Below are 26,715 nucleotides of genomic sequence, written 5' to 3'. Positions count from 1 at the left end.
CGTGGCTGTGTGTGCGGGGCATAAACAAAGGCATGGGAAAACTTTCAGCTTGCATTTGTCGCTGGCAGCAATGAAAACGAAAACTTTTAAACGGAAATGCGAAAAGTTTTCCAGCAACTGCAAAGCGCCACCTGCCGGCGCGAACCCACCTCCTTCTCTTGGTTGACCTTCTATTGCATTTTTCAGCAGGTTTTCGATTTGTTTTAAATCTAATTACTAATTCAAGCGGATTTGCTTTCTGGCACTGTGATTATAGATTGGCTCGTTCTTCATGATCAACCTGTGCCTGGTCGTCATCGCAACCCAGTTCTCGGAGACCAAGAAGCGCGAGATGGAGCGGATGCGACAGGAGAGGGCCAGGTACACCTCCACCTCGACCCTGGCCAGCAGCACAAACAACTCGGAACCAGCCACCTGCTACGCGGAGATCGTCAAATATATCGCTCATCTGTGGCGACGCTTCAAGAGACGAATGTTAAAGAAGTACAGATTATATAAGTATGCTGCTTGTACCTTTTGATTTCATTCAATTATGTCTTCCGTTTGTTATTTTAGTTTCCGGTTTCCGCTCCCTTCCCCTCCCTTCTCTCTCTCTCTCAATGTCTCTGTCTCAGTCTGACTCTCTCTCTGTTTGATTTTATCGACCCCTCGAAGCTAAGAAAACCTAGAGAAGGCTGTAGGCTTTAGTCACTTGGAACTTGATTGATTACTAACCCATTAAAGCGACTAATTAGTGCACTAATCTTTCGGCAAAAAGCTTGGCTCACACTGACAGGGGAACATGAGCAGCGAACGAGGACTTTGACCCAATCGCCGTGATTTCCTTAAAAATTTCAAAGATTTCTTAAATATTTTTAGTTTTGCCCTTGGGCTCTTCTCTTATCCAAAGATAATTGATTCGTGTATATTTTGAGTCAAATTTCTTATATTTCTATGTTATGAAAATATTTTATTTCTATTGCCTTTTTACTACCTTATCAATTTCGCTTGGATCTATTTTTTACAATTAATTGCTTAGGATGGCTTAACATTTTTTGATTTTATTTTAAGTTCCTTTTTAACTTTACTTTAATTTTAGCATTTGTTCGAGTGTTCCGCAACCTGCTTATTGCTTATAGTATGTCGAGCAAGTTAGTAGCAAGATTAGTGGCCAGGGCATGAATATGTAAAGCTAGAATTTTCAAGTTAGACCAGTTATAGTATATTAAAAAGTGCATCCTACATTGATAATTCGTATTCAAACCCCTCATTTACGTACATGGGTATTTGCCTTATGACCTAAACATATTTTACCAACAAATGTCCGGTTTCATATAATGTAAAATGGTTAATATACCTTGTGAAGTCAGTAAATAAATAGAAGGACTTATTTTTATAACTCTTTGATCCAGAGATCCTGATTAGAAACTTTGAAGATAAATATGAAATCCTTTATGAGCTTAGGTTTAGAAGTCCAATTATTTTTCGGTTCCAAAGAGAACTTTTTGAATCCTTATATCTTAGAACAACATCAGCTTATGATTAAGACAAGCAACTCCTTGACTTCTCTGAGGGCAAGCTCAGTGCCCCAGTGATCTAGACCAACTAATCAAAGCCTCCTGCGGGTGACCCATCTCCGTAACCACAACCCCAACCCCTCATGCGCCTCACACTATATTGCTGCCACACTGCGATGCCCCACTTAGAACAGAGTACAGAATACCGAGTTAAGCGAATGGCACTGAATCCGCAGATGGGACTCGTGTTAATTTGGATCATTTGCATTTTTGTACTGTCGTTGTCCTTAGTTCATTTGATTGAATTATGTAATTGCGATTGTTGTCTGTCTAATGGCTAAGCACACACACACCCACACATGCGACATGGCACTGACACTAATGAGAGCGCACGTACAAATGAATACCCAACCCGACTCACCCCTGAAACCAACCAACCACCCCTAGCCGATGCACGTGCAACGAATCCACCCACATCTCCGTGCCACCTGACCCCCCCATCGACCCCAAGAACATAGAACACGATGTTTTGTGTACAGACATGAGTGTGCGAACCCCGCGGACTGTCAGTTGAACTTGTCGCTAATCGAATTGTTATTCCACCCCCTCTGCCACCCAACCACCGAACCACCCACACCTCCGTGGTGCACCGCCACAGGTACCAGCGACAGCAGCGCAAGGAGGGCCTACTGCCCAACGCAGACAACTTGACCTTCTCGCCGTCGCGGATCAAGTGCCACCATCCCAAGTGCCCCAAGTACAGTAATCGCAAGCCGTCCAGCATCCAGGATCAGATGATTACCGTCATGGTGCCGCTCAACTCAGCAGCCAGCAACAACAACAACAACAACAGCACCAGCAGCAACCACAATGGCAGCGGCAACCACAGTGGCGGGGGCAACAATGCGGCCAGCTGCACCACAGTGGCCCTGGTGAATGGGATAAACGGCAGTGCCGCCAGTGTGACCATGTCCTCGGCCCACCACCAGCAGCATCAGTTGCTGCAACAGCAGCAGCAACAGCAGCAGCACTCCTCCTCCGACAACACGGAGCAGTCGCTGGCCCCGGAGGGGATTCCCCGAAGTTCCTCACTGAAGAAGTCGACCGCCCATCATCAGCTGAAGCCCGAGGGCAGCGCCGCCGAGCAGAAGACCATTCTGCTCAAGTTCCCGCAGCAAATGATCGATTCCGATCAACTGATTGTGAGTATCCAAAAGCCTTCCCTGCGATCAGCCCAATCCACAAAAATAGACCACCCAAATCGATTCGAACCGAAAACAGTAAAGAAAACAGCAACAGATACAGAAAATATGTAAATATGTATATTTCCAAATTGCCGAAACAAAAATGGCCAGCCTACAAAAACAGACAGCATCCAAAACAGCAGCCACAAACGATTAAAATTAATAATAATAATAATCTCTCATATTTGTTACAAATGCTAAATCGCATAGCTGCAGTTGGGAAATTTGGGCAAGGTACTGAACAATAAATAAGTTAAATAATATCTGTAAAACGCCAGCATAATTTATGGAAGAGCGCAGTACACCTTCGGTGGCACCGAAGCCTGAATGCCCTGCGAAAACAACCAACAAATTAAAGGGCAAGGGCATTCAGCCAGCGAACCAGTATCACCAAATGTGCTACTCACACAAAAAAAGTGGATAGGGAAAAACACTTACACATTGTAGATATAAACGATATGTTTGCATATTAAGTGCAGCTGGAATAGTTTTGTGTTTGTTTTTTGTTTATAAGCACATAGCGAATTGATTGTCCCATTGATAAATTCGTTCGTTTGTTCAAGCCCCATTGTCCCGCCGAAAAGCCCATTAATTATTTATATCATTTCGTATTGTTTGCCTATGTAAATGCCCTTTGAAAGCAGAGACAATAACCTGACCCTTTTGTACGTGCATATGTCCCCTATTAAATCCATAATAAATGTTAGCCGGGGTCGTAAAAACGGCTAAAGATTAATGTGGATAAGAGGCGGTATCGGAATTTATCAAAAATGAAGTGTCGCTGTAAATTTGGTAATTAAAAAACCCCAAAAACTGTAAATAAAGGGGGTAGGAACATTTTAATTAATCCCATTTAACGCCTTTGATAATTATCAGGCTGTAGTATGAAGATGCTTTGAGAACCATGTATAATATTAATCTTGAATACTTCCTAGCCCATCTTAATATAGTTACTCCTAACTGGAGCTTGCTTGTAGTTAGTTCTAGACCCAGTTGAGCGTTATCTACCATTTCATTTCCTAAAAGTCCGTGACAATGCCGCATAACTGTTGCAACTCCACTTTAATACCGTTTATGTTGTACCATCGCACACCCGCAGAGCCATCCGTGCACCTCGGGCTTCCTCAGTCCGCCCACATCGGCCAGCCGACGTCCTTCGGTGATGTTCAACGAGTACGTGCTGCTGCACACGCCTCCCGCCCTCAGCGCAGATCCGGCGGCGGCGGGCACCACCACGACGGTCGCCACCACAGTGGCCACTGTTGCAGGAACGGCGGCGGCGGCCGCGGCAGCAGCAGCGGCGGCCAGTACCGGCGGTAGCAACTACGGCTCCGGCCTGAACAACCACCAGAACGGTAGCAGCGTTGCCGCCAGCGCAGCAAGCGCCGGCGGGATTAACGAGAAAAGTAACATCTTCTCCACGGAGAAGATGACGCAAGCTGGCGATGGAAGCATCTGGCAGGTAAGCCTAGTGATATTTCTGAGATCCAATGTTATTTGGCGCCCAAGAAGGGGCTTTCATTTACAAGGTTCCTGTTTGGGCGCCATTCTAGAAAATTTTCCTTGCCTCAATATCTTTTACAATTTTATCATTTCGCATATACCTTTATATGGATTACGTGGTCGCGTATTTATATATATCCAAGGTTTTCGGTTTTCATGACGACCGAGAAGGGACTTTTAACTTAAAAGTCCCTGTTTGGGCGCCATTCTTGAACGTTTCTTCGGTCTTTATCTCATTTACAACTTCAACATTTCTCAAACACTTTAATATGTATTTCCAATCCCATTTTTACAGGTAAATCTGCCACAGACCATCGGCACTATTGCCAATCCCTATGCCGATTGCTCTGAACTGGGTATACACGATGCGATGACATGTCAAGAGCTCTTAGCATTCTCTGTGGCCTTTTCAGCGGCCTTGCCGACGGGCCAGAGTACGCTAGAGTCCTTCTACACATCGCTGGCCCGCTGCGATCCTCACACCGCTGAGGCGTTGAAGGCGCACCACAAGGCGCGCTCCCTGACGCCGTCTGGTCAAAATTCAACGCCACCCGGCGCCGAAGGAGCTTCTGTGGTGGTTGCCTCAACGGCCGGTGATCCCGGACAGACGCTCGAGCCCTCGACTGTGTCGGCTGTTGTGGGGCCCATACCAGACACGCAGGCGGCGAATCACCGCCGCAAGGAGCACTCGCACCATCAGCAGACCCACCAACAGCCGTCGCACTACCAGCAGGCACACCACCATCACAATAACAACAACACTACTAGCCACAGCCGAAACTATCGCTCGCGGCAGGGGCAGGGCAACTCACGAGTGCGGGAGCCACGCACTCCCACTGGCAACTACATGGAGGACTACGCCTGCTGCTATGACCTGTACCAGAACGCCCTGTCGCCGCTGGACGAGCGGCCCAGGCAGAGGTCGCCGACGACTCGCTGCCTGATTGCCGTCTACCGCTGCCTGTCGCGCGCCTGTAGCTGGGTCCGCCGCTACATTAGGCGGTTGGTGGAGCACAAGTACTTCCAGCAGGGCATCCTGCTGGCCATCCTGATTAACACCCTGTCCATGGGCATCGAGTACCACAACCAGCCGCCGGAACTGACCGCCATTGTGGAGACGAGCAACGTCGTCTTCTCCGGCATCTTTGCCGTTGAGATGCTGCTCAAGGTGGTTGCCGAGGGGCCATTCCGCTATATCGCTAATGGGTTCAATGTCTTCGATGGCATCATCGTAATTCTCAGGTGAGTGTGGGCGCCAGCTGGTGGTCGAGCACCCACATAGGAGATATCCCACTCGAGCCTCGATAATCCATTTCTATTCTGTATCCCCCCTCCCCCGTGAAATCAGCGCCATTGAGATCTGTCAGACGTTCATGGGCAACGGAACGGGGGGCGGTGGCTCGGGTCTGTCCGTGCTGCGGACCTTCCGGCTGCTCCGAATCCTCAAGCTGGTGCGCTTCATGCCCAACCTGCGCCGCCAGCTGTTCGTGATGCTGCGCACCATGGACAACGTGGCCGTGTTCTTCTCCCTGCTCGTCCTCTTCATCTTCATCTTCAGGTGAGTTCGATTGCCGAGTACCCACTACCACCACCACAACTCACACCCACACACGGGCAACACAACACACCAACTAACACACATAGACAGACTCACATGCACAAGAAAAGAAGACACCAAAACCAAGACAAACACACACATACACGAGAAGAATGCGGAGATAACAAAAGTAATGATGAAAAAGAAATTTAATATAATCTACCATCGATAGCCATCGACGTTATCGAACGCGGCCCCACAAACCAAAAATTAATGTATTCAAAATGAGCGATTGACACAAATAACCCGAGCCACAGAAACAGAAACAGTTCAGTTTCGTTAGCCCATAGCAGTCGTCTTATGCCTAACAGTTCCTAGCGCCTCACTAGCTGCTTACCACATAGATGAATGACCTACAACTAACCCATCCAGCCAGCCATTATCCCATCATTCTAAAAAGTCATCCCATTCTAAGAACTCACAGAAGCAAATACCGATTATATTCGTATTTTTAGTATGCTTTTTAAAATACTTAAAAAGACTGTTCAAAAATTTATAAAGTGTCGAAAAAATACTCTCCAGATTATCTCTATTTATGTACTGATGTCTAGAATTCCTGAATTAAGTCCCAACATCTCTGAAATTAACTATTAAAGCTCCAGTTGAATCATTTGGAACATTGTTGGTAGTACAACTTACGACCACTTGATGGACGTTTCCCTTCCAAACATTCTCGGTCCTCCATTTTTCCCTAGTTCACAGGATCCTTGTCCACACCATAATCATACAAAGAACTACACGTATCTCTTGATCTCCTGCCTCTCCCAACCGCCACCCTCATTTATTTGCTTCTTCGACACGATCATTTCCACTGCGTACCACTTGAGTATTGCCTATATGAGTAAAGATTTGCCTTAATATCTCTCCAAGCGATCTCTAACGATTTCTCTCTCTCTTACAACACTTAATCTTAAGTTCTATCTCTTGGTATCTTTCTCACTTACTGTCTCTGAGTAACATTTGAAAATTATGAAAGAATCGTAGTTAGATGACGTTACAAGTTGTGTAACTTTTTAAGCAATCGATCTTGTATTCGTACCAGCAAGAACTGTACCTGTATCACTTGATAAATATAACTCTCTCGCTATATCTTTCCCGATCCTGTTTACCCTTCTTTATGTCTCTCTCCAATTTCCAAAGTGCAGTTAGTTGTCGTACACTTTCAGTCCCCGCTCGTTCACTTTGCATTACTTACACACATCTTCTCACAACTCACTGACACGGACCAAATATCTCCCCCTCCTCGCTTTCTCTAATCTCCGAAATTCTCTGTTTCTATCACTTTCTCGCTCGGTTTACTGTCGACTTGAGTTTAATTTCAAGCACCGACCAGGTCGCTTTTTGGGATATGTTCCAACGTTTTCCAACACACCACACTCACGCTCTCTCTTTCCAACTATATCGCTGTCTATCTCTTTCCCCCCCGAATCTCTTTCTCTTCGACACCCAATCATTTGATGATCATTTGGTTTTACACGCAACAACTAACTACAGCAATAACAGCTACAGAAACAATTAGTTAGCTTAGTTAGTTAGCCAACAACGCTTTATTCCATTTCAAATTAAATAAGTGTGTATCCTAGCTTCTTTTAGCGTTAACCAACACTGCAACATAAACATGTTTACACTCCCACACACAAAAAGCTCTTGGCTTGGCTTGATGCATTTTCCAGAAGACTTGAAAATGCGGGCTTGAAAGCTTTGCTGCTCGGCGCTTATCACACGGACACGGCACACGCACACTCACGCTCAAAAATACACTCAAACAAAAAGTATTTGGAAAAATGAAACCCAAGAAAATACTTAAAAAGATCGTACGCTTAATTATTGTGTAGTAGCAGTCGCTGCAGTTTGATACATACCTATATATACCCGTACTCTCTTTCTATCTCTATATATGCCTATATATGATTACTCGTAATTGATATACTCGTATAACTACATATAAATATCCAGTACTCAAACACAGAACGACAACAGCAAATTGAAACAAAGAACACATACATTAGCTAGCCTAGTTGCTAAAGTAAATGTAATCGAGTTTGTGTAGTTAGAATAGCAAAAACACAACAGCCACACGAAACTACCGACTAGAATCCACATAACCTCACAAACTATATGTAATAAGCTAATAATGAACCGAACGAATCGTAAATGGAGCTGAACACGATAAAGAAGACAGCGTTACCACCGATAAAAAACTCTATAAATGCCCCGAATAAACTCACAAGAGAAAACTAAAATAAAGCAGAAAACAGAGAATCAAAACCAGACCAACAACAAAACCAAGCCAAGGACCAATTCCTCCCCATTAACCGCAAAGTATCGGCTTCTTAGTATCTGTGAAGCGAACAGTACCTTTGTTTCCTTTCCATTCTGTTCCGTGGTCCGATTTAAGTCGCTAAGGCGGGCCTCAAAAGCCTCCTTTCGCGCTTTCTCTCTTCCAAATGTTTTCATTTGTTAGCTTTCGTTTGCCGCTCACGCCACTTACAAAACACTTACTAGCTCTAGCCATGTCTCCCTTGCTCTCTATCTATCTCTCTCTTAGCTTTCCTTATCATTCACGCACACTCTGTCTCTTTCTTTCTTAACTATCTCTCTTTCTCTCTCTATATATATATTTTGTCTCTCTCTCTCTATTTCTCTCTTTGTCACACTCCACACAAATTAAAAAATATACTAAAAACAATCCAATAATAATCGAATAAAATGAAAACCGAAAATTAAAATAAACCTAAAAAACTTTTTGCTAAACACAACCCAAAAAAATACCCAAAAAAACCAAAACACAAAAAATATATAAGAATATATATTTTAAAAAATCGAAAACGAAAAACAACCAAACAACAAAAATATATATATATATATATCATATTATATATCAACAAAACCAAACCATCACTTTAGTATACTCGGCATGAATCTGTTCGGATGTAAATTCTGCGAGAAAGTTAACGGAGAGATGATTTGCGATCGTAAGAATTTCGACAGCCTGCTCTGGGCGCTCGTCACAGTGTTCCAGGTAGACCCATTGCTATCAGCCTTATACCATACGTAAACCTATATGTATATATCTATACTACTACTACTACTATTACTACTCCTAATGTTACGCTATAATCTGCTACTAATATGATTACGATAACCTAACTGTTCATGAAATCGAAAAAGAACCAAAAATAAGAAAACCCAAAGATAGCCATTACGAATTCCCAGTGAAATACGTTATGATACGTTGAGCATTTAGCCTTCTTTCATTTTCATTTTTCTTTCGATTTCGATTTGTATTTCTGTTTTCATTTCCGTTTCAATTCGATTGGGCGTTTGTTTTCCGCTTTAATCGATAACTGTTGTGACGTTCTATCGCCCTCTCACTCTCACTCTGTGTCTCTGACTCTGTCTGTCTGTCTAACCATGTGTTCTTTAAGTGGGCGCGAGTGATTTAGACATCTGGAAAAGTGAAATGTTCACTCGCACTCACAGATCTTTTAAGTTTTATAATTTCTTATCTAGCAGTTCGGTTGCCAGACGTCGAGATCGACTAGCTAGCTTAGCCATCTTGCTCGCTCGCACTAATTTGTGGTGTGCCCTTGATTGAGTGTGGTATTCAGTTCAAGACTTGATTTCATCTTTATTAACTTCGATTTCGATACCAATTACGATTACGATTCTTGATTTGGCATGCATGCGTTTACCGTTGCGATTACCATTAGCTAGCCGTTAGTGTTAGTGTTAGAACTACCGTTTGCCGTTGGCGTTACCATTACCGTTACGAGTTCCATAGCAAGCAGCGCGCATCCGCATGTCGTTCGAAGTATTTGTATGTGGGAATGTGCATAAGCCATATGTCCATAAGATCCTTGTATGTGTGTATGTATTTGTGCGATGTACATTGATGCACCAGGTAAGCAGTTCGGTTCCAGTATGTTGCGCCTTCAGCATGCTATATACCTACATATAATGTACATACATAAGCGACTAGAACTGAGTTTGCATCCAGCATTTCGAACACTCTGCATACACTTCTCGAAAAGACACACACACATTATTTGTACACCTCTTTCTCTGTCTCTGCCTTCGCCTCTTTCTCTCTGTCTCGCTCGTGCCTTCTTTATGTACCATATATGTATGTGCTTCGATTTTTGTCTCACACTTTGCTCTATGTCCTACGTTTAAGTATATACCTATCGCTAGACCATATGCTACTTTAGACTCTAAGTTGTATAGAACTCCGCCCAAAAACCCTCTGAAAGGAGAACTCTCTCTGTCTCTGTCTCTCCCACTGTCTCGCACACAGACACGGCCACACATACACAAGCATAACCAACCAATCTCCCAATGTAATCTGTTACGGAAGTCCTCCCTTTTGCTCAGACCCTCCAGGCACACATACATAGATACTTACATCATATATGTACGTACTTGCAAAGTCTTCCAGATTCTCCTAGAATCAGTAGAGTTTTTGGTCAGTTCAAGCTGGCATTCAAGAGGACCCGAGACCAACTGTAAAACAAAAAGAACATCTCCTTCCACGATAGCCAAACTTTTTGCAGAGCCCAATTCCTAGGAGGTATTTGTAAATATACAATCATTGACGACAAATCGAGGACTACCTAAACACCACCGTGTATATAGACAGACAGACCACAAACGAGGTAGAAAAGATCAGAAGAATCGAGACCAGCAGAAGAACAGACTCCGTTGAGAAGACCCTTCTCTCTGCCTATTTCTATTCTCTAAAGAATCACAAGACTCCCCTAATAACACCAAACCCACATACATATATACATATATGTACAGGGACCACTAGATGAACCTACTACTCGTTTTTATCCTTAGCCATAAGAACCGCAACTATATAATATATAAATATATATACGAACCCAGCTCTCTCTCTATATCTATGAACCAGTTTATATAGCCATTAATGAACTATGATAACAGACACACATCTATGACTCTATAAATAAATACATATGTATACGGTATATATAAAACATATATATAAACCTGCAGCATACTCGGCATGTATCTGTTTGGCGGTAAGTTTTGTAAATTTTTGGACGAATCCGGACTCGAACGCGAGTGCACGTGTCCCGAAATAATCAGCCGGCATCCGCAATGCGAGTGCGATCGCAAACACTTCAACAACATTTTGTGGGCCACAGTCACAGTTTTCCAAGTAAGAACAATAATACAGCAATAAACTACCTACCACCCACTTACCCATAGCCCCATACCCCAAAATCCCTCCACCTTCCCAAGCTGTACCAACCACAACCCCGAAGTACCCACTTTGAACAACAGCTACAACAATACCTATTGATACCACTCTGAAATTCTTGTGATTATGACAACATATTTAACGAATTCTTACGTATAGCCACGAAAGTTCCCAGTTCCTAGTTTCTGCTCTCTTGTAACTCCTTGTTTGATTTGGTTTACAATATCCAGCTCCTAGCCTTAACCTAAGTACTCACCAGTTGTTCGTATTCCCTGAGTTCTCTTTTATTTAGCTTCGTTTCCGACCTGCTTTGATTTTGTTTCGATTCTGATGCCAGCAAATGTAGTCGTAGAGTTCTTCACACCCCCAAACACCCACAAAAAGCTTTTACGCGTAGACATACATACGACCATTGGGGAGGCCCAAAAAATACAAATATGATATTAACAAGTCCCTGTAAATATTGTGAATATAAGGACAATCATCTTAACTTTACGATCAATGTGTGTGTACGTGCTTCCTCATTGGAGCTTTTTCGTTCTGTCACACAAACAGTTTTAGTAGAGATGTCAAGGACTATTTTACTTTTGATTCCAAAAAAATTTTCCAATTCAAATGAATCCAATATGAAAGCGGAAAGCAAAATAAATGGAAGTTCCATATTACAATTTATGTTTAAATTGATTCCAAATTCAGGCCCGATTATGTAGATAACAAAGATAACGATTCCTATAATAGATCGATAACTATTGCTAATGTTATCGACTCATTGACATCTCTAATACGCAGTTTTGCGCGCAACTGTACAAAGAAACCGAAGGTCCCTGGCAAGGACTCGCACTCGGTCTCACATCAATCTTTTTCTCTTTCTATCCCCCTTCTGTCTCTCTCCCTCTTTGTCTCTCTCTTTTCCCCTCTCTTTCTCACACACACATACGACATATCAAGCAAAAACCGTTACCGCTGATGCTCCGAGTTTTGTTGCATGATTTTTGGGATCCTCACCTTATTTTGCCTCGGCTTTTGGCTTCCGGCTTTATAATTGTATGCCAGACCCGAATCAACTCGATTGCGACCTCTCAGAACCCGATGAATCACCTACAGCCACACTCATACAAACTGTATATATTGGTTTAAAGTCTTTTGTTTGTTCGTTGGTTTGTTTGTTTGTTGGTTCGTTGGCTTGTTCAAACCGAAACGAAAGTTTTTATTTCTCAATTTGCTGCTGCTGCTTTCCTCTCGATCTTTGCCTCTGCTATATCTCTTTCTTTCACCTAGCCGATCCATTTTACGATTTGTTGCCAAGCAAGCTGTATAAAAGCGTTGTTAATACATCTATATATTCTTAAAGTTGCTTATGCGCAATACCAATGTACAGCCACAGAAGTTTAGAGACATCGACAAAACCAAAATCAAATTAATTCGCCTCTTATATAAACCGCATTCGTGTTGTATAGTAAAAACAAAACAAAAACTAACTAAAACAAATAGAAACCCATTGGCACTTTGTGTACAAAGCAAAAACAGAATGGAGGAAGGGCTCCATGAAAAATGTAAACTTTTACAAATTCGTATATGCAAGAGTTTTGTGCGCTTTTTTGCTCTTTGATTTAGTCCGAGATCCATTGATGACTCTCCTGAATTGTTTGCTTTTGACTTTGCTTATAGCGTGCTTTAATTATGGTTTAGTCTTGATTTCGATTTAGTTTTGCCTTCTGTTCGTTCAATATGCCACACCACGAATTATTGTTTAAGAAAGAATCAGCTTGAGCAGCTTTTCAACGGGCTGTCCACGGATATTTTGAGTCAAGCCGCCACCACTGCTTGATCTCCCTCAAGTCCCCATCTATAACTCTCTTCCAGCTATCTCACTTTTTAAAGCTTTAACAACATTTATCCGAGTGTTTCTGGCTATGTCTGAGGGAATTACAGAAAATTCGATTAAAAATATATAACTATTTTCTTGATACTCCTAAAAACTCGGGAAACACTGTGGACGAATGTGTTTATGCCTTGTTTTAGTTTGTGGAACCTTTTCTTGGCTTGCCCCTTGATTGCGACTTTAATTTAATTAGGGTCTATCCCTAGCCAAGTCTCCCATTAATCGATGATAATATCTTATGTTTATACGCTTATTTTATGTATGCGCCTGAGTTACCAAGCACCAGAATGTACAAACTGCCAGTGTTCCAATGCTAACCCAATGTGTGGGTACCTATAAGTAGGCCAATCTCACAGGATGCCTTCTCATATGTATCTACAAGTGTGCTGAAGTGCCGTTTGTCGTTTTGATCTCGCTCTCTATCTGTCTGTCTTTTGTCTGACCTTTGACCTCTTGCCATTTGTTTTCCATTCGTGTTTCGTAACTAATAACTTCCTTAATTACTTACTTACTTTCTTTGCCACCCATCACGACAAAAGATTACAAAATTTGTTTATTGGTATTCCGTTCTTTTTCTTTCGCTTCTTACGATATATATCCGATATGTGTATCACGACATATGTATCCATGCGTATGTATGTTAAATCTGCACCACGTTTGCCGCCCCGCCACTGCAACTGCCAAACTGCCAAACCGCCACCGATCAACAACTACAACTCTACAATTCCAACTCCAATCCAAATCCAACAACAATCGACAACAACTACAACTCCAACTCACCAAAAACTCGAAAACGAAAACCAACCAATGTTTTTAGATACTGACGCAAGAGGATTGGAACGTCGTGCTGTTCAACGGAATGGAAAAGACAAGTCATTGGGCCGCATTGTACTTTGTGGCACTAATGACGTTCGGCAATTATGTGCTGTTTAATTTATTGGTGGCCATTTTGGTTGAGGGATTCAGTTCAGAGGTAGAGTTTTGCCAACACCTTCCCCTGTCCCAAAAAGCACTTGAAATGCGCGAAACCCAGCCTTTTCGAAACGATCTTTGGATCCCCATCGATTGGCATGTTGATACGAAATACATTGCTTCCTGTACGCATGCGACGCTTCAAATTTTGATCTTCAAAAGAATTCAATTACAGTTTAAATAGGGATTATATACTACAGACTGTCGGCTAAATCAATTTCTCACCTTAAACTTAAAGCCTTAAAATGTTTACAACAGTTTTTGTTCAATTTTTCATTGGAATCATAGGCATATTTACTCGTATATGCAGAGAGAATTTTGACAGGGTAGTTAATTCTTAAAGTTTAAGATGCTTAAGTCAAGTTGAATTGGCGGTTTTTGCATTGTTTATATCAACAACTCAGTATTTCTCCAGACAGGAGGGTATACTTATTCAAAAGCTGATAAATAAACTCAATTCCACTGTAACTACACGGTTTTTAGAAAGAATGTTATAATTCAAGAACACTTTAGCTGAAAATTTCTCTCTGGGTAGCTAAACAATTTTATAATTAAATGAAATAAAAATATGACTTTAACGAAACATTTACATTTCTATATTTTTAAAAAATGTTAATAAATAATTCATGACGAGTCAGTTTTTTTTAGTTCTCTTAAAATGTTTAAGAAGTAGTACGATTTTGTTTTTCCTAATTTCTTATAACACCAAGTCGAGTTAGGGTGAGATCATAGTATGAAGCATCGGGTGCGTCGCGAACCCTATCCCACCGGCCTGTGCCTCCAATCCCCGCCCTTTCTTTGCCCACAGGCCGCGGCCGGAAGTGCCGGCCGATCCGGGTGGCCAGCGAGGAGGTGGGTCGCCGGACCCACCCAATGCCACCATCCCGAACCGATCCATGCCACGCCCCCGCCGGTTGACGAGAAAGTCTAATTTTGAAATTTTGATTCCCTCAGCGAAATGAACGTCGCGAGCGCGAACAGCGCGAGTTGGTTAAGAAACTGCGCGAGGAGACGCTGGCCGAGAACTACAGCGATGGTATGTACGATGAGTCGCGGAGCGAGGCGGACTCCTCGACCACCAACGATAGTTACTACGAGGTGCGCAACCGCTGGCGATCGGCGGAGGATGTGCGCAAGGTAAGTGAGCTCGAACGGATCGGGGATCGGGAACGGGGATCAGGGATCAGGGATCAGGGATCGAGAGGATCAGGATCCCCCCCAAGAACAACCAGGTGTGATTGAGTTAAGAGCGAGGAAAAAATAGAGTGTGTGATAGCTGCATGCTGCATGCGAGTGTGTGTGTGCCTGTCGGTTTGCTTGAGTGGCCCGAGTTGAATCCACGGTTCGTAATCCCCCCCAGCTGCAGGACTCCGCGGAGCAGATCGGCGAGGCCAAGAGCAACGTGCACCGCCAGCGCCTGCTGCAGCCCAGCCACGACTACCAGATCAACGAGCTGCCCGCCTCGTCTGCCGCTCCATCCGCCTCCGGCACCTCTGGCGCCTCCGCATCCGGCGAGCGGGACAGGGACAGGGAGCGGGAGCGGGACAGAGAGGCGGGCGGCATGGGCGGCAAGGAGGAGGGGGCGCAGCATGCCAAGCCGCGCGGCGGCCTCAAAAAGGTAAGAGCACCACAGGGGGCGATCCTCGCAGACAGACATGAACACTTGACACCACCTGCACCCCGTCGCACACAGACATACTCCATCAAGGAGCGGCGCAGCGAGGCGCCCCGCCTCTCCAAGATCCGGCTCGCTCGGGATCCGCCCATCATCACGACAACGGCGGCCACGCCGCAGGACTCGCCCAGCACCACCCTGGAGCCGGGCATGAGCTTCCGCCAGTGGGGCGACATGGAGGTGAGTGCGGCAGCAACCTCTGGCTGCAAACGATGCGCCGGCCAAACATGAGTTAACCCCTGAACTACCATCCCCAGCCACCCAGTCCGCCCTCCCCCTCGCTTTTGCGGCCGCCGAACATCTTTACCGGCGGACAGCGCAGTCTGGACGAGGGCATACCCTCCATCGATCTCATCCCGCCCTCGCCCGTGCTCTCCCACAAGCCCCTGAACATCCTCAACGCCAGTCAGCTGGGCGTGGGCGTGGGTGCGGGGGTCAGTAGTGCCGCTGGCAGTTCGGCCAGCATGCACAGCGTGATCATCGACGACATCTCGAAGAGCTCCAGCTCGACGGCGGCGGCCACGCCTATCTATGTGCCCACCATCTCGTCCTCGGCGGAGGCGCAGAGCCAGAGCCACAGTCTCAACGATGTGAGCGTGGGTTCCAGCCCGGGCGGGGATATGCCAGTCCCCGGAATGGGCAGGAGCAGCAACACTGGGGCCTCGACAAGTGGCAGTTCGTCCAGTGAACGCCTGCCCTTGGCCCCACCGCCCCAGCATGGGAGTTTCAAGCAGCGATTAAGGCGGGGCAGCTCCAAAAAGCGACGATCCTCCGCCCTGGCCCTGGCCACCGAGGATCATCCGGCTCGAAGGACCCAGGACGAGGAAGAGGAGCAGCAGCAGCCGCAGCTGCAGCTGAACAACGGCGGCGACAACAGCTTTTTGCTGCGAAGTGGCGGCGCCGGGATCGGCGGTCCCTCCCCGGGCGCCAAGGAAACGAATCGCTTGAGCCCCCAGAACTCGATAAGAAGGCTGTCGAACACGCTGAGCATAGGCAGCGGTCCCGTGGGCAGTCGTCGGGCCTCGGCCTGCATTTTCAACTCGCAGGTGTACCAGAACCTAAACCAGCCGCCCAAGCTGCGCCCCGGATCCGGCCAACGCCGGATGAGCTCCATCGAGCTGGCCTTCAGCAAGACCTCGCATCTGAATCTGCACAACTTGGAGGCGAACCGCAAGTCGCTCTCGTACACGAACTCGAAGATGGACCTGGACAAGTGGAACAAGTCGTACGGCAACCTCAACGAGCCGGACAACATGCTGCAGCAGTACATGGAGGCGCGGGACAAGCGCAAGAACTCCATCAGCCACTACAACCTGAAGAAGCGGCTCGAGGAGAAGGAGCTGCAGCAGCTGCAGCAGCTCCACCAGCAGCAGCTGCTCCAGCAACGGCAGGACTCCTTCTCCTCGACCACCCAGCAGCAGCAGCAGCTGCACCGCTTGTCCAAGGACCAGCAGCAGCTGGCGATGCAGCCACATTCCATGGTGCCAGGCGGCGGCGAGCGCTACTCCAAGCTCAAGATGCTCATCGAGCAGCTCACGCCCAAGCACTTTACCACCGAGCGCGAGGACTACTCGCTATACATATTCCCAGAGGACAACAGGTAAGTGGGTTCTAGAATACGTGGATGAAATCAAAGTTTATAACTTCATATCAGCAAAGTTGTCAGATGATAAATGAAATGCTAAAGAAGTCTGTAGAGTAGGGTACACTGAGAACAACATTGAAAGCATAGAGATGATAGTTTTAATGAAATTCAGTAATAATTCTATAATGTCTCCTTGATATGTTCGAAGATCGGACTTTTAAATAAAAAGTTATAAGCGAATAAATTGTGGCATCATGGAAACAGCAGATTTACTGCATGCATATCGCCGTCTCACTCGCACTATCTTTCGCTGAGTAACGGGTATCTAGTAATTGAGGCCGTTTACAAATGGTGTTTTGCGTAGACTGTACCTCAAAACTTCAGGCATTCAGACATACCCATAAGGAAGTCATCCGAATTGGAATTTCAAAATGAGTACTTTTGTAATATCAATTCTTATTAAATTCATGGAAGAGCCCAGAACTCTATCTTCTAATAGTCTTCAGCACATGCACTAACAAACTCTTGAACGGAAAACAAATCAGTTACCAGTTTATTGACTTTGGCTCTGCGAGCTCGCTTCCTGTTTTCCGTTCTCCTTTTCACCGAGCGGAAAATTCAATTTGAACTTTGTCTGCAAGTTGCTCATTTCACGTATTTGCATTTCGACGCCCTCCGTTTTGCAGGTTCCGGCAGATCTGTACGTGGTTTGTCAACCAAAAGTGGTTCGACAACGTGGTCCTGCTGTTCATCGCGCTCAACTGCATCACCCTGGCCATGGAAAGACCAAACATCCCTCCAAGCAGCACCGAAAGATTGTTCCTGGCAACAGCCAATTACGTGTTCACCGTCGTCTTCACCGTCGAAATGTTTATAAAGGTGAGTGGCCTTCGACCATGTCAATAGGACAGAGCCTAAATATGATTGAACCCCAATCGACAGGTTGTGGCCACGGGAATGTTTTACGGCCACGACGCCTACTTCACGTCCGGCTGGAATATCATGGACGGATCTTTGGTTACCATTTCCATAATTGATTTGTTAATGTCCCTGATTAGCGAATCGAGTCCGAGGATATTTGGGATTTTAAGGGTAAGTACGGAATCGCGTCTCGTTTGGACACTTTTGCATCCGAAAGCAGCAGCAGTAGCCAGCAGTCCTCAGTCGACCAGAAAACCAGAAAACCAGAAAACCTGATAACCAGAAAAACGAGCCAGTCTCAGGCGACTTACAACAAGCAGACCATCAGCCAGAACAGCTACTACCAAGAACCACGCCCAGAACCGACCACGCCCACTAATTGGCTGCTGGGCTGCGCACTCGGATCAGAAAAGCTATCGCCCAATCGCTAGTTTAAGGCCAAGGCCAATGCTAATGCTAACGCTCGAACCACAGTCAAACCTCGCTCGCTGTATCGCCCGAACACATAGCTCTGTCTCTGTTTCTCTGCTGATTGGCCTTCTCTGTCTTTTATGTGCTCTTCTTTTTCTTGCGCACACCCACACCCACACACTCTCACACACACCCACACACCCACACACACGTACACACGGTCCAAAATTCTTCAACAAAACATTGTCTCAACCGTTTCGATTTTGATTTCATCTTCTACTTACGAACACACACCCCGTGTCTATCTCTATAACTCGTGTATATAATATACCTATATATATTGTATATCTCTCTGAAAACTTCAGGTAAATTTCCGCTGCTATGCGTTAATCAGCAAGAATCCAATTTGTTTTCACCATTTATTATGTGTGTGTAGACCCCTCCCAAAAAAGATATAACTCTTAAAAGTACCCCCAAAAAACCAAAGAAACAATAATTCAAGTAATCCGTTGACTCGCCTTCATTGAGTTTCGTTTGTACATAGTTGATTGTTTCCCTTCCTGTCGACAACCTCCAAGTAATAGGGTTATGACACTAGTAAGAAGAGGGCCCAGAGCCGGAAGGACCGATCAAAAGTTTACTCCTTTTGATTTCGTTGCTGTATTAGTCGCACAAACTTTGGTTACACGGTTTCTCAGCTTTTTGGTTGAAGTACTTCATGTGGCCAGTAGAACTGTCTGTAGTGTCATGCCCCTATGCAGATTAAGCCACCACTTGAGCTTCCCCATTCCACCCCAATCGAAACCCAAAACATCTCCATCTAGCTATAGATGCAATCGCCCCATCTTGTTGTATCTTTAACGCTCAATCGTCATCGCCTTGCTTTATTGTTCCTGGCAGCGATGCCAATTTATGTTATTTAAGGCATTACTAGGCCTGTTTTATGTGACATTACCTTACACCTTTTGAAGTAATCCCCCTTGTTACAACACACCAGTGGGGTTTTTCGGTTTCATAGGTGCTAATACTTCATTTCTGTGTAGTAGTAACCCTTTACATACATTATCTTTCAGCTACTCCAGAAAGATAGAACCATTTGTAATTGTACTTGCGTATCATTATACACTGTTCATCCGAATTAATGAGTTAGTCAGCCAACTTATAACAATATGTTGATGCATTATTTCTTTTAACTTTGCCCACAACTGGTGTGTTTCGTTGAGATTTTCGCTTTTGTTGGCTTCATTCCGAGTATATCTACATGGTTTTTACCTCATGCTTTTACCACGTGCGTGGCGCCGCCTGGCGTGCGCCGGCCGAAGCGGGCCGCAGCAAGCAGTGCCTCCCCGCGGGGCGCCGCCGACAAAGCAGTGTAGCCGATGCACCAACCACAACCCCTCTTCTCTTCTCGTCCTTTCCGTTCTGTTCTCTTCCGCTTCCGTTTCCGCCGCCGGCAAACCGATGTCCTTGCAGGTGTTTCGACTACTCCGATCCTTGCGGCCGCTGCGGGTGATCAACCGAGCCCCGGGTCTGAAACTAGTCGTGCAAACGCTCTTATCGTCCCTGCGTCCCATCGGCAACATCGTCCTGATCTGCTGCACCTTCTTCATCATCTTCGGCATCCTGGGCGTCCAGCTGTTCAAGGGCACCTTCTACTACTGCGAGGGCGAGAACATCAAGGGCGTCCGCAACGCGGACGAGTGCCGCCGCATACCGGGCAACGTGTGGACCAACCGCAAGTACAACTTCGACGACCTGGGCAAGGCCCTGATGTCCCTGTTCGTGCTGAGCTCCCGCGACGGCTGGGTGAACATCATGTACACCGGCCTGGACGCCGTCGGCGTCGACCAGCAGCCCATCGTGAACTACAACGAGTGGCGGCTGCTGTACTTCATCGCGTTCATCCTCCTGGTGGGCTTCTTCGTGCTCAACATGTTCGTGGGCGTCGTGGTGGAGAACTTCCACCGCTGCCGCGAGGAGCAGGAGAAGGAGGAGAAGATCCGCCGGGCGGCGAAGCGGGCCCTCCAGATGGAGAAGAAGCGGCGGCGCATGCACGAGCCGCCCTACTACACCAACTACTCGCCCACGCGGATGTTCGTGCACAACGTGGTGACCTCGAAGTACTTCGACCTGGCCATCGCCGCGGTGATTGGCCTGAACGTGGTCACCATGGCCATGGAGTACTACATGATGCCCAGCGGCCTCAAGTACGCGCTGAAGATCTTCAACTACTTCTTCACGGCCGTCTTCATCCTGGAGGCGAACATGAAGCTGGTGGCCCTCGGCTGGAAGCTGTACCTCAAGGACCGCTGGAACCAGCTGGACGTGGGCATCGTCCTGCTGTCGATCGTGGGCATCGTCCTGGAGGAGCTGGAGACGAAGATCATACCCATCAACCCGACCATCATCCGGGTGATGCGGGTGCTGCGGATCGCGCGGGTGCTGAAGCTGCTCAAAATGGCCAAGGGCATCCGCGCCCTGCTCGACACCGTGATGCAGGCGCTGCCCCAAGTGGGCAACCTGGGGCTCCTGTTCTTCCTGCTCTTCTTCATCTTTGCGGCACTGGGCGTGGAGCTGTTCGGGCGACTCGAGTGCTCCGACGAGATACCCTGCCAGGGATTGGGCGAGCACGCGCACTTCGCCAACTTTGGCATGGCTTTCCTCACATTGTTTCGCGTAGCGACTGGCGACAATTGGAACGGCATCATGAAGGACACGCTGAGGGATAATTGCGATGACGCGGCCGATTGCGTTCGCAATTGCTGCGTCAGCTCGGTTATTGCTCCCATATTCTTTGTGATATTCGTGCTGATGGCGCAATTCGTGTTAGTGAACGTCGTCGTGGCTGTACTGATGAAACACCTCGAGGAGAGCCACAAGCAAATGGAAGACGAGCTCGACATGGAGGTGGAGCTCGAGCGCGAGCTGGTGCGCGAGCAGGAGTTCGCCCAGGAGCAAAAGTTGTGCCAGCAGCTGGCGGAGGCGCAATCGAAGGCGGCCGCTCCCCCGCGCCCCCTGGCCAAGGTCAAGTCGCTGCCGAAGAACTTCATCTACAGCACGCCCTCGCTGGACAAGAAGTTCCCCCTGCCGCTGGGCACGGCCAACCCCAGCTCGAGCCTGACCAGCTCGGCGGCCACCAACCTGAACCAGGTGGCCGCTGGTGGCCCCGGAGCGGCCACAGCTGGCGGGGGTGCGGGCTCCGGAGCGGCGTCCGCCGCGGCATCTGGGGCTGGACCACGGCGGCAGACCGTCCAGTACTTCCAGCAGCCACCACAATCCATGCTCGGCTTGAGTCTCGCCGAGATGGGCGGCACGCTGACGCCTCAGGCGCTCGGCGCCCGGCTGGGCGAGCCCTTCGGCGGCCCATCGACGGCAGCGGGAGGCGGAGGAACGGGCGAACCGCTGGCTGTGGGCGTGGCCGGCCTCCCGCTGCCGCCGCTGGACAATCGTCGCCGCGGGCGTCGCGCCTCCGCGGCCGCCGGCTTCCGCAAGCGCGGCGTGCTGTCCAAGGAGCGCTCGCTGGACGAGCAGGCCATCCGGAAGAAGAACCTGGAGGCCAAGCGCACAAGCTGCGACTCGCTGCCCTGGGGCGGCCAAACGTACTGGGTAAGTGCCGATGGGCCAAGCTTTCAGCTTCTGGTTTTCTAGACATACTTTAGGTAGGCTTAATTTAGTTTTAGGATGTTGCTCTATATGGATTGCCATTATTATGCTTTACTTTAAAAAATATTTAGGGACGAGGCTGATTAGGTGAAAGAAAAGAAAAGTGAAAAGGTAGGAGAGAGGAATGCAGCTGGGACTCGCTCAAGGCCTCAAGATGGGGGCAACAGGGGCTAAACAATGTCATATTCTCTTACATATATTAAAAGTTAGACAAGGTATTTTTTTAATTTAAAATATATCTTATGGATGACATTGAAACTAGCGTGTGCTTATAAATAGTCCGCAATTATACCTATGAATTTAAAAGAGAGATGTGGTCTTTTCTGCAAGGGTATATAAGTATTGGTTGCGGACTCCTTTATCCGTTCCTAATGAATTCCTTTTGGTATAATGTTTAGATGGTATATAACGATATGAGGTTATTAAAAGGTTTTTGGCTCTCGACCAAATAGAACACGGCAGAGCTAAATAACTGAGACTTACTAAAAATGAAAAAATTATTTACCTGAACCTTCCATACTCCGATCACGCCACTTAAAAGGTTCTCAAATTTATTTTTCCTTGTCCTACCAGTTCTTTGCGGCTAAAAAGTCTTATAATTAAAACAAAGTATCGTGGTGTGGTAAAAACTTGTAGCTTTTTCAAATAGTTTGGAGGTGTCTTAAGAATCGGAAAGAAAGGGTTTAGTTTGAAATATTTAAATTGGGAATACGTCTCAATAAAAAAGTTTTTCTGTGTTCGGTTTTCGAAGATACTTTATTTTACCATGATATTCTAATATTCCTCTTTTCGTTGGTCTAGCAGGCCATCCGGCGACGGAATCTGGAGGCCAAGCGCACCAGCTGTGACTCGCTGCCCTGGGGCGGAGATGCCCTCGACTGCCAGAGAGGCACGATCTTCGAGAGCCTCGAGTCGGACGGGGGAGGAGTCGGGGGTGGCGGTGGCTCCTACGACATACGGAGCGTGCGCAGTGCCGACGTGGGGCACTTGGAGGCGGAGGGAGACGCCTCCTCCGCCCTGTCGGTGGTCAGCGCCCTGGTGCCGCCCGTGGCGACGCCTCTGCCCCCGCCCCTGTCCTTGCCCATAGCAACGCCCACGCCCTTGCCCATGCCATCGCATCCGGCTCCACGCAGACCCTTCGGATGGTCGCAGTCCGTGGACCAGGGATGCATGAGGAGCAGCCTCCTCCTCTCCGTTCCCAGATCCATGCCGCCGCGCAGCCGCAGTGGCAGCACCAAGCAGCTCTTCAAACAGCAGGCCTTGGACGAGGACGCCGACATGGACGAGAGCTCCCTGCTGCTGCCCACAACAGCGGGGGCATCTGGTTCAGGATCGGGATCGGGATCAGGATCAGGCCCAGGCTTGGTGTCAGTCATAGCCTCGAGCTCGCTGGACATCCCAGACCAGAGTGGCAGCGCGAAGCCCCTGCCGGATCTCGCAGCGGGGGTCAGTAAGTCCGACTCCTCGGACATCCTGCGGATCATCAGCGAGCGGCGGCGCATGGATCAGCGGGAGCAAAGGGACCCCGAACAGGATCAGGACAACGAGGCGGAGGACAGGGACAGCGACTACAAGGAGCTGCTCCTGGTCAAGTCGCCGCAGTCCTCCATGGACTAATCGCAAGCAACACACACACACCCTCTCTAGATCTTAAAGTAGTTATCTCCAACTAGGCCAGGTTTACGCTAACCTTAATGTTAACTGTAGAGCCGATCAACTGGAATAGTAGCTAGGGTAGCAGTTAAGATAGTCCCTACCTGGCTGACCTAATATCCTTTAGTTGTCTATCCGAAAGCTGTACACTTGGAAGGAGCTTACTTCAACCTTTAGAAGTCTATAATCTCTATACGTGAACTTGGCCGTCATTAAAGAATACTTTAGGGAGTTTTCTAAACCTCTAACTATAACATTAGGCTTTAGGCAAAAGATCGAAGAGTGTGGTGGGAAAACACACGAAAATTGATTAATCGATAGCCAATATAAACGATAAACGGAGAGTGGTAAACTCTTAGCCCGCAAAACGAAATAAAAACCAGTAAAATAAACTTAAAAGCAAGCTAAGTAAGCAAGGAAATGAAAGAAAAGCTAGTAAGCTAAATTGTCAACTGTTTTTAGTGCAATCCTACGGTTTTCATAACTTTAACAAGCAGAACTTATAAGAAAAACTAGAGCCCAAAAAAGATCGCCAGCGATCGATCGGTCAAGAAGATAGCTATGTTTCAAGTTGATTAGAGTGTTTTCCGTTTAATGTAGCAGTCGAAGCCAAGGTTACCCGGAGGAGGATGGTGGATTATATACAAGTGTTATATGCGATTTACATATATGCAGTTATATTACATATACAGTTACTTATAGGGATACTGCATTCGAAACAAAATGATGGAAATTTGTGAACAAAGAATCATCAACTCTGTGATTAGCTCTTAAAGTTTAACGTTCATGTACGTGTATGTATGGGAGGGCGTGCCGACGCCCACACAACACACACCACGACGCTATCTGTACATAGAGGCCTGTATGTAGCACATGTATTCGAGTGTATTTTACGTAGCTAAGCCAAGGAAACACTAGGGGAGCGGTGCCGCGTAGAGCCCCCTGGGCGAGCCCATTGATAAGCAATAGACAACTGTAGCTCTAAGACCGTACCTAACCTAAAAACGAATAAAGCTGCGTTGTCCCAGGGCCAAGGCTACCTTGCCCCACGAAGGGATACGGAAAAGGGGGAACATACCAAAATAAGAACTTTGCGCAAACGAATTTACCTAGGTACTTAAACACACACTCACAGACACACCCACGCAGATAGCTATTACGATCTGGTCGACAATCTTTGCTAAATCTCCCCTGTCAGTCTCTCTACCCCCCAAAGGCTTCCAGAACTTCAAGATCCCGCCCCTGATCAAATAAACAGACATCTGAAAAACAGTGCCAACGCAGCAAGGGTATTCAGGATGTTTTTTTTTATAAAAATAAAATTACCTTCAAACTTAACCAAGGAAAGCAAAGAATAGGGCAGCAAGAACTACAAGAACTTTAAAAAGTAGCATTTATAAAGAAAGAAAAACAAGAGAAACGTAGTAGAAACTTAAAGATTAATGTTTAATGACTATATATAGTGTATATATGGAACTATCAACGAATTACAATAGAGTATCAAGATATTTCTTCAGAAGGCATAACTAGAACAAGACAAAGTGCGAGGAATCGAGACGACACTAACTTAACACTGTCAATTTTTCAACATGGTCTAAGCTAATTTTTCAAGGAAACCAAAGATCTAAGTATGAAAACAATTTTACACTCTTTGTACACACTGTAAAAACGAAGTGAAGGAGCTCTCCAGTTTAGATAAACTTTAAAATCAAACTTAGCGGACGATTCGGGCGGATGCGAGGAAGAAGAAGCAAAAATTTAATTATACGATATTTCATCTGTGCCTTTCTCTACGAATATATATACACACTTATACATATATGTATACACACGAATGTATCCGACACTGTCTCTGTCTCTTTCTACGCTCCCTCTCCCTCTCTGTCACACACGCAGACACAAGGAACTCGCCTACACACCAAACTCACCACACCGAACAGTCACCACGCAAGCAGTGCGCAGTATAACGGTAACGGCAAGCAGTGCCTCGCGTAACTAAAATGCAACTCTGAGAACTACTTTCGAGGCAGGGCGAAGGAATAATATCGAGAAACAAAACAAAATAACTACTAAGTCTACTAATAGAAGGAAACCGAAATACAAAAATACAACATGGAAGTAAAAATACAAATAAAATTAAACGAAAGCATGAAGTTTATAGGTTAACGCGCTAGTAGTTTTGAACTTTTTTTTGTAATTTTTTAATGTAGCCGCTTTGAAGTAAACCAAATGAAACTATATTCGTTTTTGGTTTTAGTTGTGTGTGTCTGTTTTTTGTGCGAAGCGTAAAGCAACTATAAAGAGCGTTTCTTCTTGTTGATTAATAATTAGGTAAACTGCTACAAAACATAAGTTAAACAAAGAAAAACGAAAAGCAAACAAAAACCAAAAACCAAAAACCAAAGCCAACAACAAAATTAGAAAAGTGAGTTAAATTTAAAATTAATGCCATAAAGGCCAACGAAATGCAAAACTAAGCCAATTTGCTTTTAGCTCCATGCAGGTACAAGTGACCCCCTCAGAAATCACTCATTCTTTGCAAAGTAAAATAAGCCAATTAAATGTGAAATTGTTTAAGAAAGGACATAGGAAACTTAGCACTATCCCCTGCTGCAAAGTGAGGAACCGGAACTCTGTTAGACAAATAGCCAATAGCCAAGTTGTAATCATTTCGTTGCGTGCCCTTTGCGTATAATTTGAATGGTTCGATTGGTTCCACTAGGTACGTGCATATATACTGAGAACACATACTATGTAAAGCAGCGAAACAAAACCAAAAACGAGCATTATAAATTAAAGAGAATTTGAAAAGAAGTGCCACGGAAGCATCTCCGTTTTCCCAGTTCTACTCGTCCTGTCGGAAGTGGCACTGTGAAAACAAGAGATCAG

The 26,715-nt window shown here is 46.1% G+C and overlaps 1 protein-coding gene across 6 annotated transcripts in view; it reads left to right on the top strand.

Moving 5' to 3' along the window:
• LOC108033056 (uncharacterized) overlaps positions 1-26,640 on the top strand; it is a 94,710-nt gene extending 68,070 nt beyond the window's left edge. The window contains exons 8-24 of one of the 6 annotated variants that reach the window (XM_050885925.1): positions 257-498; positions 2,155-2,698; positions 2,951-2,974; positions 3,840-4,202; positions 4,539-4,599; positions 4,657-5,485; positions 5,592-5,801; positions 10,857-11,022; positions 13,764-13,919; positions 14,873-15,055; positions 15,279-15,536; positions 15,612-15,773; positions 15,851-17,193; positions 17,865-18,057; positions 18,121-18,270; positions 19,984-22,116; positions 22,975-26,640. In XM_050885925.1, coding sequence (XP_050741882.1) covers positions 257-498; positions 2,155-2,698; positions 2,951-2,974; positions 3,840-4,202; positions 4,539-4,599; positions 4,657-5,485; positions 5,592-5,801; positions 10,857-11,022; positions 13,764-13,919; positions 14,873-15,055; positions 15,279-15,536; positions 15,612-15,773; positions 15,851-17,193; positions 17,865-18,057; positions 18,121-18,270; positions 19,984-22,116; positions 22,975-23,790 — 7,833 coding nt within the window. In that variant the 3' untranslated portion in view covers positions 23,791-26,640. Of the gene's footprint in view, positions 1-256; positions 499-2,154; positions 2,699-2,950; positions 2,975-3,839; positions 4,203-4,538; positions 5,486-5,591; positions 5,802-8,747; positions 8,863-10,856; positions 11,023-13,763; positions 13,920-14,872; positions 15,056-15,278; positions 15,537-15,611; positions 15,774-15,850; positions 17,194-17,864; positions 18,058-18,120; positions 18,271-19,983; positions 22,117-22,974 lie in introns of all 6 variants that reach the window. The other 5 variants (XM_017107186.3, XM_017107190.3, XM_017107189.3 and 2 more) reach the window with 5 other exon arrangements.
• The last annotated feature ends 75 nt before the right edge of the window (positions 26,641-26,715 follow it).

The sequence above is a fragment of the Drosophila biarmipes genome, chromosome X, assembly GCF_025231255.1.
Source record: "Drosophila biarmipes strain raj3 chromosome X, RU_DBia_V1.1, whole genome shotgun sequence".
Lineage (NCBI taxonomy): Eukaryota > Metazoa > Arthropoda > Insecta > Diptera > Drosophilidae > Drosophila > Drosophila biarmipes.
Note: the sequence above shows the minus strand (reverse complement) of the source record. Positions and strands in the feature narration are given on the sequence as shown.